General features: G+C 38.8%; 1 protein-coding gene across 3 annotated transcripts in view; it reads right to left on the bottom strand.

Moving 5' to 3' along the window:
• The window catches only part of brca2 (BRCA2 DNA repair associated), a 14,482-nt gene extending 386 nt beyond the window's left edge, over positions 1-14,096 (bottom strand). Inside the window, exons 1-27 of one of the 3 annotated variants that reach the window (XM_084418953.1) lie at positions 13,884-14,096; positions 13,555-13,648; positions 13,186-13,407; positions 13,031-13,082; positions 12,898-12,935; positions 12,767-12,795; positions 11,362-11,473; positions 10,534-10,589; positions 10,245-10,326; positions 9,435-10,124; positions 5,294-9,349; positions 5,103-5,204; positions 4,923-4,992; positions 4,482-4,825; positions 4,126-4,316; positions 3,835-4,022; positions 3,484-3,654; positions 3,053-3,407; positions 2,814-2,969; positions 2,560-2,707; positions 2,351-2,460; positions 2,024-2,225; positions 1,767-1,933; positions 1,527-1,665; positions 1,143-1,396; positions 909-1,034; positions 1-333 (exon numbers count right to left, since the gene is read on the bottom strand). The exon at positions 1-333 is cut by the window's left edge and continues 386 nt beyond it. In XM_084418953.1, coding sequence (XP_084275079.1) covers positions 1-333; positions 909-1,034; positions 1,143-1,396; positions 1,527-1,665; positions 1,767-1,933; positions 2,024-2,225; positions 2,351-2,460; positions 2,560-2,707; positions 2,814-2,969; positions 3,053-3,407; positions 3,484-3,654; positions 3,835-4,022; positions 4,126-4,316; positions 4,482-4,825; positions 4,923-4,992; positions 5,103-5,204; positions 5,294-9,349; positions 9,435-10,124; positions 10,245-10,326; positions 10,534-10,589; positions 11,362-11,473; positions 12,767-12,795; positions 12,898-12,935; positions 13,031-13,082; positions 13,186-13,407; positions 13,555-13,588 — 8,427 coding nt within the window. In that variant the 5' untranslated portion in view covers positions 13,589-13,648; positions 13,884-14,096. Of the gene's footprint in view, positions 334-908; positions 1,035-1,142; positions 1,397-1,526; positions 1,666-1,766; positions 1,934-2,023; positions 2,226-2,350; positions 2,461-2,559; positions 2,708-2,813; positions 2,970-3,052; positions 3,408-3,483; positions 3,655-3,834; positions 4,023-4,125; positions 4,317-4,481; positions 4,826-4,922; positions 4,993-5,102; positions 5,205-5,293; positions 9,350-9,434; positions 10,125-10,244; positions 10,327-10,533; positions 10,590-11,361; positions 11,474-12,766; positions 12,796-12,897; positions 12,936-13,030; positions 13,104-13,185; positions 13,408-13,554; positions 13,649-13,883 lie in introns of all 3 variants that reach the window. The other 2 variants (XM_084418951.1, XM_084418952.1) reach the window with 2 other exon arrangements.
• Between the last annotated feature and the right edge of the window lie 231 nt (positions 14,097-14,327).

Below are 14,327 nucleotides of genomic sequence, written 5' to 3'. Positions count from 1 at the left end.
TAACGCCTGGGTGTCAATCATCACCAGCTCTTCATCATGCACCCACTTCTCCTCTCCCGGTGGGGGACGCGAGGCTCGAGGTGACTCATTCTGTGGAGGTTTAGGAGTCACAGATCTCCTTGGAGGATTAAAGGTGTTGCTAACGCAGGGAGAAGCTCTAGTTTTCAGGGGGGTGATTGGTGGAGGGGACGGAATACGTGATAAGTAGTCCAAACCTTGTCTTCTTTTCAAGTTTTTGGGGTCTTTTCCCTCACTGTTACATGCAGACACAGGTGTTCTTCTATTCAATGGGGTGAAAGGCGAGAAACCGCTGCTTTTCTGCTGCGGGGTTACCTGGGAATTTCAACACAGGGCATAATAGATTTTTTGCATCTAATGAACACATACATGAGAGCATTTATAAATATTGGCCATAAACAAAAAAAAATATTTAAAAGTCTATTATGCTCACCAAGGCTGCATTTATTTGATCAAAATACAGATAAAACAGCAATATTGTAAAGTGTTATTTAAATGTAAAATAACCTATTTTAATAGATTTTATTCATGTGAAGGTAAAGCAGAATTGTTTATAGCATTATTACTCCAGTCTTCAGTGTTCACATGATCCTTCAGAATAATTCTAATATAATGATTTGCTTCTAAAGAAATGTATATATATATATATATATATATATATATATATATATATATATAATAATTATAACATGGTTAATGTCAATTATAATATCTGTTTTTTTTATTAGTAATTGACAACAGTTACAACTACATTTTTTTGAAGATGTAGGAGCTTTCATGTCTACAGAACAAACGGTGTGGAACAAAGTAATAATTATAGTGAAGCTTGCCTTAATAAGCACCACTAATAAAACCAATACTTCTCCACATAAAAAGAAATGAATACTAACCCTGCCGTTAATTTTTGGATAAGACTGCACACTAGGGGTTCTTGGAGACTGAAAACAATCCAAGACACCTGAAGGAACCACATCTGAGACTTTCTCCTCCGCAATGCTGAAAAACTCCTCACATGTCTGTGTAAAAAACCAACAAGTCTAATCAGCAACAATAAAAGACATGAGGAATCACTCTTTGATTTTGCATGTACTTAAATATGAAAGTTTAAAAGCTGATTCATTAACCTGTACAAAAGTCTTCAGATGGGCCATAGCTTCTTGCAGATGGGATTCCTTGGGGTTTACGGAGAATAGTGCTTGTTCTCCTGCATAAAGGCTTGGCACAGGCCCAGAGAGCGGTCTCACCTGAAGATTACTAAGAGCAATCAGTGCTCGCAGCTTTACCAGCTCTTCTACAGCCAACTGCTCCAGACTACTGTAGGTTCTCACAGAGACCAGATCAAAGTTCTCATCCACAAGATGCAGTACCGGGCAATTTCCTGAGAAGACATTTGACAACAGTCAAAATGTGTCAGAAAATATTAAGGATTGATGAAACATAGTTTGAGGAAACAAAAACAGCTTTTACACAAGATGACAGACGTTTTAATGCAAATTAATGCAACTAACCTTGTTTGCCCACTATGGAGATAATATATCCCACAATGTCCACCTCCCCACAAGGAGAGCTGAATTGAGAGTTTTGAAGTTCTCTGAAGCGTACGCACTCTCGAGCACGGAAATGCTGATGCAACCATTCCGGAGACACCTGGCTCAAACAGATTTTTTGTAAGACCATTTCAAATGTAATCATTAAAGAGAAAGTAATCAGCCTGTGGTGAGAACAAAGTTGTTCAACACTTAGTTTACCTCAATATCCTGAAAGAGTGTTTTCTTGGTGGCAGTGAGTTGTATGTGAGCAATGCCCGAGCGTTTCTTCCCCTCAGATGTGGCGAGGTGGTACGCCCTGTAACTGTGGCCCTCTCTTAGCAAGCCATACAAGTCCCGCGACGGGCGCCAGATATTCAGCGTGTAAACTAGGAAATGTATGGCACCCAGCCATAACAGGTTAAAATGGCTACTGCAACATCTAACCAAAGAGTAAAGATGATATCCATTTGACTCACCACGGTCGTTCTGCAGGTCACTGGCGTCGGTAATGCTGAGCTTCCAAACAGGAGTGACATCTCGATTGGGACACCCACCCTCAGCCTCTTGGGCTTCCATTACCGCCTTATGCACACGCTCCTGCAGCTCTGCCTGACTTCTCTCCCCTAGACAGCGTCTGTACTTACTCACCGCCTCCATCTGCTTCTCACTTACATGGGTCTACTCAAAGAGTTGGTACATGGTTTGACACAATGCCAATTTATTTGTTGTTTCTTTGTTTATTTACTTCCTAATGGCAAAAAAATATGCATAGGTATAATGAATTAAAATTAACCAAACTTCACCTCAACAGCAGGATCCTGTTCCATTGCCTCATGCAACTCTTCCCCATCTTGCAGAGCTTCAATCTCATGTCGACTAAATGTCCTCCTTTGCCTTCGACCTTTCTTATTACCTTATACATGCAGGAAAACACTCATCAAAAGTCCTTACATACAAACCTCCCGATAAAGTTTAATGTCTAAAAATTAAAGCAAATATAATGAAACCCTACCTTCCATTTCTTTTTCGAACTGGGTCTGTATTTTCGAAATAACGAGATCCATGGATTTTTGCTTTGAGTTACTGTGTTTTCTGGCCTCTCTCTCTTCGGCACGATCATTGCGAAACATAAAGACACCGTTGGGCTTCTTCTCCATCCACTGTTTGATGAGAAAGTCAGTCAATTGTTTGGAACATAAGCAAAATTATGCATTCAACCTTTACACATGATAATGTCTCATTCAGAGCTGTTGCGTTGGAGCAGACCTGAGTGGGGTAACTTCTCAACACCACAATGTTCACACAGCTCACAACACCTCCAGCAGGGTACAATGAGGATAGCTGGAGCCTGATAGGCCGAGGGTCACGATAGTACCCCAACTTAGTGTCCCATCGAGCTCGTCTTGTGCTGTTGGCTGAAATCTGAAATAAAAAAAATGACAAATCAAACAAAGTCTGACAGGATTTATATCGCATGGATCATCGTTGTTGACCTCAAACTTTACCTTTAGCATCAGAGATTCAGGAGCTTCCAGTGGAGAACAGGCTTCTTGGGAACCAACCAACTCTGCTCCACTAGTAACAATCTTATCACCGATTCGGAGACGGCCCTTGTTCAGCATGGCAGAGAGTGGAGGGTCCAACATGCCTTTGATGGCGTACCAGCCGTCTGTGAGCCAGATCACACAGGACTCCATCTTTGCATTGGGAGTTTTATCATCTTTCTCTGGCTTCTCTGAATTTTGACAAGTTTTAGCAACACCACATACACAAAGCACTAATGTCTTAGCTGGAGTGTCGTCCCTCTCCATGATCCTCCTAAGAGCAGATCTCTGACTGTGATCCACCTCCACATCATATCTAAGTGCAAATATTAAACAGTTACAATGGTATAATTTTTGGGTTCAAAAATATGAGCTTTACTAAGATTCAATACCTGAATTTCAGCTGCAGAAGTACTTGCTCTGGAGTCAAACACAGGCTACCCATCAAAACTGGAAAGGTTCTTTCCATGGAGGCCCGTTTCCATACAATCCATCGATAGTGGTTGAACACCCAGGCATCACTGATCAGTTTGGGGTCAACACCAGGGGTGTCACACAATGCACTGCCAAATAAAAGTACAAAATGGTACACAAACTACTTCAATGAACAATGTTGTTGTGCAAGATAACAGTGCCTTTCAGTATGTAGATCTCATTGTGCCGTTATTACCACAAGACCACAAGCTATTATTTGTATTGATAGTGTTAAATGCCCCATATGCATCAGCATGTAATATGTTTACCTATAAAATTCGTCTTTGCCCACAGTACTCTTACTGTCTGGAACCAACCAGCCTCCATCTGCCAGCTGGACAGCACCAGACTCAATGAGAAGCTCACGTTTGAAGAAGTCATTACAGTCAAATCGGAATGATTCAGCATTTTCGCTGGTTATTTTTGAGACATTCTGATGCACACCATGGTGATAAAGCTAAGATGGAGAGAGAAAAATTAGTACACAAAGTGCAATTTTTCAATGCCTTAAAAAACAGTCAAATAATTAGCAAAAAGGTATATAAAAAAAAAAAATGTACCTCTTCCTTTGTGTATTGACTAGGACATTTGCATCCAACTGCAAATCTCAGACCTATTCTGGGGACACCAGAAGTCTTAGCAAGGTAAAGGCTGCCAGGTAGAGGACGAATAGTCTGCCTTTTCTTCTTTCTTAGCCTCATGTCTTGCATATCCCTGGCTAGGTCCAAGGTCTCCTGCCATGCCTCAGTGTCTATTAACATCACAAGAAAAAAAGTATTGCTGTATTCAAATTATTAATTTCTATCTCTACATCTGTTTTGGACACTGACATAGAAAATACCCTAAGATTATGAAACACGTATTTTGAGATGTATATATATAAAAAAATTTTTTAGAAGAGACAGTAAATGGATACCTTTCTCTTCAGTGTTCATGATTTTCACTACGCTTTCCACTGAAGTGGTTGATCTAGGCTTAAAACCCTCATGAAGGTCACTGTCACTATGTGATGTAGAAGCCTTCATTTTTTGGTCCATCTGATTGCTATGATCAGTTGTTCCGTTGTTTTCCTTCTTGAAAGGTGGCATAAAACCACTGGACACTTTAGAGACATTTTGACAGTTTGATGTACCAGTCATTATAAACTCCTGAATAGGGGGCACAAACACCACTCCTTTTGTGTCTGAGTTGCGTCTGTTTTGGACAGACATAGTAGAACAATGTTTTTCGAGGTCATTTGGCTTTTCGCCCACATGATGCCTGCATATATAAAATATAATTTGTAAGAATTAAAGATGTCTTGTGATATTAAATGCTGAATTCCTAACTCTTAAAACCAGTAAAACATACAACCTACCAATCCGGAGCAGTGACATTCGGCTTGAGGAGGACATTATATTTGAAGACACGTCTGTCTTTTAGAGTTCCTGTAAAAGGGAATTCATGAATAAGATAAACAAGTTAGATAGATATATTACTTATGTTTATTTTATGATAAAGAACCATCAAAACAAAAAACAAAACAAAAAAAACTAACCATTCGGACAGCTTTTTTGTGGTTTGAGGCCAGAGGATTTTGCATCTAAAGTCTGATCAAATTCAGAGAGAAGTTGTCTTTTCAAAGGAGGCTGCCCTGAATCTAAAAAAAGTATTTAACATAATGAGAGGTTAAAATATCAAACGTATTGATTCACACAGTTGCCCTTACAAAATAAAACGGAGCCATACCTGCTGTACTGCAGGAATCAAACTGACGTTTTCTCCTCCTGTTCTGGTCAAAAGACCCCTGTGTCTGTCGATCATAAATAGATAGACTTTTTTGGTAATCAGTGCCCTCTGACATCACCAACTTGGCCGATTCATTCAGGTCATCATCTGCCAGTAAAGCTTCAGTGCAAGCCATCGCTTCCTGCTCAAAGTACTCCTGCTGGGTGTCTGTGCAACTGTTAAAATCCAAAGAGTTCAAGTCTAGTTGTGCAGGTATATTCTGAGTTACTTTAGATGGCAAAGGATGTAGAGTGGTTTCGGTTCGTCTCTCTATATGTGGAGTACAGCGTTTTGAGAAATCAATCTGTAGCAGTTGGTTATCAGTAGCCGTAACTTGGGCATCACAGTCTCTGAATAATTGAGAAGCTTCCTCAAGGGCAACTTTTGAGAGAGACACACCTTTACCACTAGCAGTGCTGAAACCACAGTTTTTCTTTTTTAGTTGTTCAAACTTTAGGTTTTCATCCACAATGTCCTCACTTTTTCTATGAGAACTCTTAGTCTGAGGCAGGACTTTTTCTGATAAAAGTTCCACAGATGCGACATTTTCCTCTTCACAAACTTTAAAGAGACTTTTGGCCCTGTGAAGTGCAGTAGCAGAGATGGCCACCTTCTTCCCACCAGCTGTAGAGAATCCTACATTGTTTCCTGAAGAACTTTTAGGCTCATGACTGTACGAGGCATCCTCACAACCTGCAAATGCCGCTCTAACTTCCCTCAGTGCATTTTCAGAGACAGTGACATCTTTGCCACTGGCAGTGCTGAAACCTTTACAGCCTTGGTGCTGAAGACTCCCAGTAGCTAAATTCTCCTCTTCACAATCGTTAAAGAGACTCTTGGCCTTCTGAAGTGCATTGGCAGAGATGGCCACCTTTTTCCCACCTGCTGTAGAGAATCCTACATTGTTTCCTGAAGAACTTTTGGGCTCATGACTGAACGAGGCATCCTCACAACCTGCAAATGCCGCTCTAACCTCCCTCAGTGCATTTTCAGAGACAGTGACATCTTTGCGACTGGCAGTGCTGAAACCTTTACAGGCTTGGTGCTGAAGACTCACAGAAGCTACCTCCTCTTCACAATCGTTAAACAGACTCTTGGCCCTCTCAAGTGCAGTGGCAGAAATGGCCACCTTCTTTCCACCTGCTGTAGTGAATCCTACTGTTTTTCCTGAAGAATTCCCAGTTTCAGGCTCATGGCTGAAAGGAACGTCACTGGAACCTGCAAATGCCGGTTTTACCTTAATCAGTGTCTTTTCTGAGACATTGCTGAAACCTTTACAGTTTTGGTGCTGAAGATCATTGGATGATAAACTCTCCTCTTCACAATCTCTGAAGAGATACTTTGCCCTTTGTAGCCCAGTAGCAGAGACAGCCACCTTCATCCCACCTGCTGTACAGAATCCTTTGTGTTCTCTTGAGGAAATATAGTCTGTTTGGTTATCAACAGCCTGCTTTGTCTTTGGAGAAATATTAGCACATGAGATACCATCAACTGACTCAGAAAATACATCCTTAGCTCTCTGTATTGCTCCAGCTGAGATGGACACCTTCTTACCACTGGCTGTACTGAAACCACAGTTACCGTTAAGAGCAAGCAACTTAGAGAATTCATTCTGAATGCCTTTTTTCTCACATACTTTTTCCTGAGGGGGTTGCTGGTCCAAAGAGGACTGCAATGAGAAGTCATTAATCAGATCAGTGTCCCTGAGAAGAGTTTTGGCCTTCACCACATTTGAAAATGAAACACTTTTACAATTTGAAATGGATGCATTTGTTTGTTCAATGATTTCAACTAGTTTGTCATTCTTTTCCTCCATATTTGCAGATTCCAAGCTGTTAATATTTGAATCACAATCTTTGAATATGCCCTTTGCCTTCTTAAGGGCGCTGGCTGAAACGGAAACTCCTTTCCCACTGGCGGTCTGAAAACCATAGCCTTGCCCTGACTGAGGCACACAAGTTTCTGAGGGAAATATATTTGCACAAACTTCTTTAGCATCAGTGCTAGATTTCTGTTCTTGGAAGACATTCTCACTGCTGATGGAAGGAATATCCGGAACATCAGATATCTGATTTACCACCACTGAGTCTGGCTGATTCATTTTTATATTTTCACTCCAAGAAACAGCTTTTGTTTTCTGAAGGCTAGTCGTTGACATAGAGGCATCGTGTTTTCCAGAAGCGTGGAGAGCGAGTACGTAAGTTTGCGACTCCAAGCTGTCAACATCGTTAAGTTTTCTTGCTTGCAAAAGCGCCTTTTCAGACACTTTCAGCTTCGCTCTCTTAGTTGTAATAAATCCAAAATGACTATTTGAGTCAACACAAACAACATCTGTTTTTTCAGCTAAACAATTCTGCTCCATTCCTGCATTTCCTGCCACTCGCTCATTTATCTCTTTACAAGCTGCATTTACATTTACACAGCCGAAATGTAAATTTTTTACATTGTGGGTTTTATTTTCTGTGCTTATACTGTCAGAAGTATTGGCTAAAAGTTTTGTTTCAGAATACTCAGATTTTATTATTCCAAAATCCACCTCGACTTCTTGATCATCCTCTTCAAAAAAGTTCTCTGCTTTGTTTAAACTCTTTTCTGAGATGCTTATAAGTTTCCCTTCAGCAGTTTTAAAACCAAGGCAGTGGAACTGAGTATTATCAGTAAAATTAGGCAGCACATTCTTCAATCCATCAACTAAAGAATTGTCGTCAGTCACTGACAAAGGCACAGTACCATTCTGTGTTTCCTTTGACATGGTGCACAATTTGGCAGCATCTACAATTTGCATATGATCAGAACTGTTTACAGAAGAAGCGTCTTTCTTGACTGGATGCTTTCCTTTCACAAAATCACAGTTAAAACTATCATCAAAGTCGATGCCATTGACTATGTCAGGATCCCACTCTCTCTCTGTAGTGGTGTTGTTCTCAGTGCCAAGATTTGTTGGTTTGAACTGGGTAAATTCATGTTGACTATTTGCTTCCTCCAAAAGATTGCACAATTCTGTAACATCAGCCTTTTGAGAAGCTGTCAAAGTGCCATTCTTCTCAACATCATCCCGGCTGGAGTCCACTGCAGTGGGTTTGTGTGTGCTGTTAATGTTGGACACAGTCTGTCTTTCAGCACTTCTTTTGAAATCCAGTTTTTGATTAATGCACTTTGATGAATCTCTCCACAATTTCTCTTTCAAAAGAGTCTCTGTTTGAAGACTAACATCTAAAGCTGTGCTATTCCTCTTTGAACCCGTTTTATAATCAGATTCAATTGACTGTGGTGAAGAGTAACTTGAAATATTCATTTTAAAGCTCTTTGGACTGTCACTTTTTGCCGCATCACTAACACACGTTATTGATGCATGGCTAGGGAAGATGAACTGTCCTACAGGAGATCTGGTTGCATTAGTGCTTCCCGAAACTGATTTGCACAATGTTTCAATTGTTTGATAATGTTTTGGAGTTGTTTGATTTAAATTGATGCTCAAACAGTCCCCTGCAGCTTCATCCAATGATGCTTTGGCCTTCATTACAGCCTCACTTGGTACGGAAATGGCCTTGTTGTTTGCAGTTTGAAATGTAGGACAAAACTCCTTGATGTCTGCGCATGAGGCTGTCATACCATCCAAATCTGAAAAGGTGGTGGGGCAACCACTGTCATGACTGATATCAAAAGTTGTGAGCATGACCGTTGACTTGTTTGGGGAGTTGACAGACATTTCTGCTAAATTAGAGATGTCATTGTGATTACCAACTTTGTTCTCCTCAAACTCAGCTTTAGGTTGCACTTGGCCATTTTGGTCACTCTTCACAGGCACGTCAAGCAACAATCCAGGCCTTATTTCTTGTGTGAAATCCTCTGCAAATGCTTTGGAAAGCTGTGTCATATCCAATCCGTGGTCGAAATCATGGGGTTCTGTAGATAACGGTTCGACGGCTTGTGGCTGTGTCTGATTATTGATTGCATATTCACTGGCGAATCTGGATTTGTTAAGGTCACTAGACTCCTTTTCAACTGAGGAATTTTCTGTAAAATGCAATGTGAAAAAGCTGTTCAAAAATATGTACACACACAATATTTGTAAGAGAATTTAATACCAGAACAATCTTACCTTTGACAGTATGGTCCGAACATACTGGTAGAGCTGCTTTGTGCTCAATTAGAGTCTTTGACAAATCGGAACATGGCACTTGATACACAAACTTCCTGGACTTTCTAGTGAGCATGAAAGCAGGTGATTTGTCTAACAAAGTCTTCTGATGTACAGCTTCTTCTGGATAAGATCTGAGTCTTACACTCTGTGAAAAAGTTTGGCTACTTTCTCCAGTGCAGTTGAAAACAGTACAACCATTAGTTTCACTGGATGCTACAGTGTTGTGATTGTTTATCAAAGACGCCCCCGAACAGCCTCCGTTCAGTATAGATTCTGATAAACTTAGTGGGGTCCATTGAATGATATCTTTATTTTTGTTTGGGCTTTTTGTTTCTACATCAGCCTTTAATATCTCTTCTGGCTCTGTAGTTAGAACAAGAGATTTGACATCCTTTGAAGAATCGGATATTCTCCTTCTGATCCTCTCTTTGGTTTTGATTCTCCGCAGAGTTGAAGTGCTGTTGCTGAAGAATATTGATAACGCACCCTCAGCACCATCAAGAACATTCTGCACTGTGGTCCGGACATCCCCATCCTCTATAGCGCTGGGAACCGTCTGCCTCCACAGACCACTTGTATCAAGAGATGTATTTGGAGAGCAAACAGGATTTTCTCCCAAGTCATCAACCAGAATAGTCTCATTTTTGGCTATCATTGAAGAGAAAAGTACAAAATAATCCCAATTAGTTTCTAATCAGAGTTACTGGTATGTGTATGCATTTCACAATAAAAAAAACAATAATTTCAAATATACAGTGTCTCACTCACCACCTTGTTTTAATGTTGTATCATTTAATGATGCAGTGCTTGCAGAGACTTTTGAAAGAGATGGGAACAGTTTCCGCACAAACTAGTGTGAAGAGAATGAAAACAAGCCATCAGCCATCAGGTAATTCTATGTTGGTGAAAGCAGAATCTCAGAATATTAGGAACCATAATCCATAATCCAAAAAGCAAAAACACAATTACAGCCATAGAATGCAGAAAAACATTACATACATACTGTATATACAGTATTATTCTTTAATTATGTACAGAACTACAGATTTGCACTTACAATTGCTTCATTGTCTTTGAGGCCACTTGATGAAGGACCGCGATCCTCTGTTTTTGCTAAAGCAAAAGAAGAATAGCTCATGCGGAGTAGCTCATACCTGATCAGGAGACCAGGGTGTAATTGTAACATATTTCTTCAAATCACAATTATGATATAGTGTCAATATATCTAACATACCATACAAGATTTGACCTGGTTGTAACACCAGTTGTCAAATAAAATTTGTGTAACAGAATTGAATCTTTAAAATCTTTCAAAGTATCTGAAGCATTGATGACTTTTTCACTCGTCATTTGATCAATATAAAAGGTTTTAACTTATTTCAAAATATATATTGTTGCCAATTATATCATTCTAATGTAGGACTCTTGAAATAAATGTATATTATCCCTGACAGCCTAATAAAGGTCAAAAACAGCCGAGAAGCTGTAAAACATCTGCGGCAAATACTGAAAACGTTTGTAGATACTTTGGTGCGTAAGCTCAAAAACATATCAAAGTTCAACAAGAAGAGGAGCTCATACACATAACAGTAGACGATATCACTTCACTGATGACGAAAAGGTTTTGTCTTTGCATTTGGACTCTGAATAATGTATTTTTGGTAATAAATCTTCTACTATGTGTGCGAGCTCATCTTCTTTTTGAAGCCTAATAAAGGTGAAACATATTCAACAGTAAGTATTAATAAAAAGTTATTATTACAGCTGTGGATTAACAGTGTGGAGATAATGTGGAGAAATGCGACATTATGATCTAGTGTTTTTAATTGTAAACCATACATTCTTCACTACTAAAGAGACAAGGCAAAAGAATATTCATACATACGCAATATCACGGTGGGAGTCAAAGAAGATGGTGTGTTAAAGGAGCTGGTCCAAGATAAGTCAGGGTTGATTTGTGCCCCAAGGCTCTCAGATATCAGCTTCGCTGAACGTGCCTGGAAGAGATCAAACTCAACATCATGATTAATGTCTAGATGCCTTCTGAAGTCAATGTGAAACTGTGTTCGCAACCATTTATTTTTTTTCTGTAATGTGACACGTTCCTGAAATGGGTGGTTGAAGAGGAGGGTTTGAAAGAAATGTAAAAAATAATAAAAAAAGAGGGCTTGGTGAACCAGCCAAAATGAAAGTTTTAACATTTTGATGAAAGGCATTTTATTTATTTTTTCATTAGATAAACAGGCATGCCATGGATGAATCAAGCAAAAAAGCATGACCAATAACATGAATTAAGGCAAGACACGGCAGGCAAAAACATTTTTTTACTGGTCAATTTTGAGATTTTGGGATATTTGTCTTCAATAACATGTCTTCTTTCAGACTTGTGGTGAAAAAAAGTCCGAAATACACATTTAGGTCTTTATTTTATTACACTTTATCTGTTTGCGTCTGTAGATTTCTCATAAATTCAACAAAAGTTGCCGTTCTTAATCAACGTGCTGCTCCGCGATCGCTGCCGGCAGCCTGTCATCACAAGCACCGTTAGGAAGCTCTCTCTCTCCTGTACAATCCTGTCAGATCCAAATATGGTCATTTCCTTTTTATCAGCAACCAATCGTGAAAGTAAAAGGGCTGAATGCGCAATCTCATTGGCTGATGATAAATCTTTAAAGCCCATTTTCTCAAAATGACCTTTCTCTCATACTCCAAGTCCGAAATCTCCACTTCAGTAGCACCTATGTACACCAGACTTTCCAGTCTTGTACCTAGTTATATTATGAAGACATTTACAGAGGGATTTGTAAATATATTATTCCTAGCCTGATTTATATAACATTTTATTCCAAAAAACATGGCAAAAATAAAAAATGTAAGGCTATTGACAGTATTTTCTGATTTACAGGATAACAAAAGTAGATATCCATAAATCCCTCTGTAATTTTTTTCCCATCTAATATGTGAACACAATGAAAAAATTATTTTTAACCTGGCTTTATCCAATACTCAGATTTCGTTTATTTATTTTTGTATATGCAAATTAGCACATATTTAATTAGATATTGCCTCATTTGCATATTTAAACATTAAATTACAGAAAACTTGTAATACATTTTTTTCTCATCTTAATGTAGAAAGGGAAAGTTGGAAAATCAACTTCAACCCAAATCAACTGGGAAAGTTTCATGGTGATATCTGCTAGCTAAAAATGTTACCCTATTCACCTGTAGTGTCTCGCCTTAAGAAAGTAAATATGATATGACCAGGTTTGTGATTTTGTGTTGACTTACCAAAGACCTTTTTGGTGTCTCCAGAAGGCCTGTAATAACACATATGGAAATCATTAACAAATAAAGTACAATATTTAATATTTTTTTTTACTTTTAAATAAAAGAGGGAAGATAATCTAAAACTTTCTTACTAAAGCAATCTCTAGGTTTTTCACAGGATCTATCAAATCTGTGACCATACAGGAAAGGAGAGAAACTTACATTAACCTTCTGCTTGACTTTCATATTTTACATAATATTCATAGAACTCATAAACATAATTACCTGTCTTTGGCTGAGCCAAACAAACAAGGGCTCGATTCTGACCAAGGAAAAACTGATGAGTCGGCATTAGTCACTGGGTGGAAAGAAAACTGTACAGTACATGACTATGTCCTTTATATACACATACATCATACATAACACTGCAATTATGATACCTTCATAAGGTGACTCTTCATTAGGAATGGAATCAGGGGACTGAAAGTGTTGTTGCTTAAATATTTTGGGTGTAGAATACAGTTGACTGGCCAGGGCTGATGTCTCGGGTGATTTGACAGTGTCCTCCTCCTGCTCAGCTTTCGAACTGTCAGGACGTCCTTCATCTCTGGAAGCTTTTGCAGTCAACTCCTCAAACCAGTCTGGATTAAGGGGTCCAAGCTCTTAATTCACAATAAACCAGAGTCAGTAATTTAATAATAATGTGACTAGTTATAGTAACTATAGTAACACTAGTAATAATCATAATAATATAACAATCATTATAATATATTATACATTTTTAGTATTCATATTATTGAAGTGTCTACCTTTGTCAATTTGATGATAGAAATGTTCAAACATGCTGCCATGAGTGTGATGGGGTTAAATCTGAACCAAGCACAATAATAATTGTCACTGGACCTGCAGATAAACAAAGAAACAAACTTAAAAACGTAATTGAATGTAACATGTATCTCTAGCATCAGTGTCTCTGACTTTTATATTATATTTATATTCTCAAGTAACAGTTTGCCATTGAAAGCAGCAGCTCCATCATGTCATCCACATTACTAACGTTATGTTTACAACGCTAAGTTACCTGAACTAACGTTAGCTACAATCAACAGGAAACATAACTGGAAGTTCTGTAACTTACGACCGTAAATGAACGTGCTGACACAACTAAAAGCTTTTTGAAACTTTTGACTTGTCGATATTCCTGGAAATGTCTTCTTCATCGCCGATTGAAGATGTTTTATTCCCTGAAGTCTTGAGGGGATCTGTTCATTCTGCGCGTGCATAAAATGCTGGTTTAACACATCCCGCCAATAAGCGCAGTGTCGTCAACGGAAGGGCAGTTGTCTCGACCAATCAGAACGCGCGCCTGAGTTCCGGGGCGAACTTCCGTGCTAACACAAATATATATTTTATGAGTATATTAAAGATGGAAATGAGTCAGCTTTTTGTTATTTCAGATAGATATGAAAAAATATATTGATTTACTACTTGGGTTGAAAAATAGTAAAGCAAAACGTGAAGCTTTACGCTATTTGTATGATGATCTGTTCCTTTTTCTGTTTATATCATTGTCTTTCTTTCT

The sequence above is a fragment of the Rutilus rutilus genome, assembly GCF_951802725.1.
Source record: "Rutilus rutilus genome assembly, chromosome: 9".
Taxonomy (NCBI): domain Eukaryota; kingdom Metazoa; phylum Chordata; class Actinopteri; order Cypriniformes; family Leuciscidae; genus Rutilus; species Rutilus rutilus.
The sequence above is the reverse complement of the archived record's forward strand: the minus strand, read 5'-3'. Positions and strand labels throughout refer to the sequence as shown.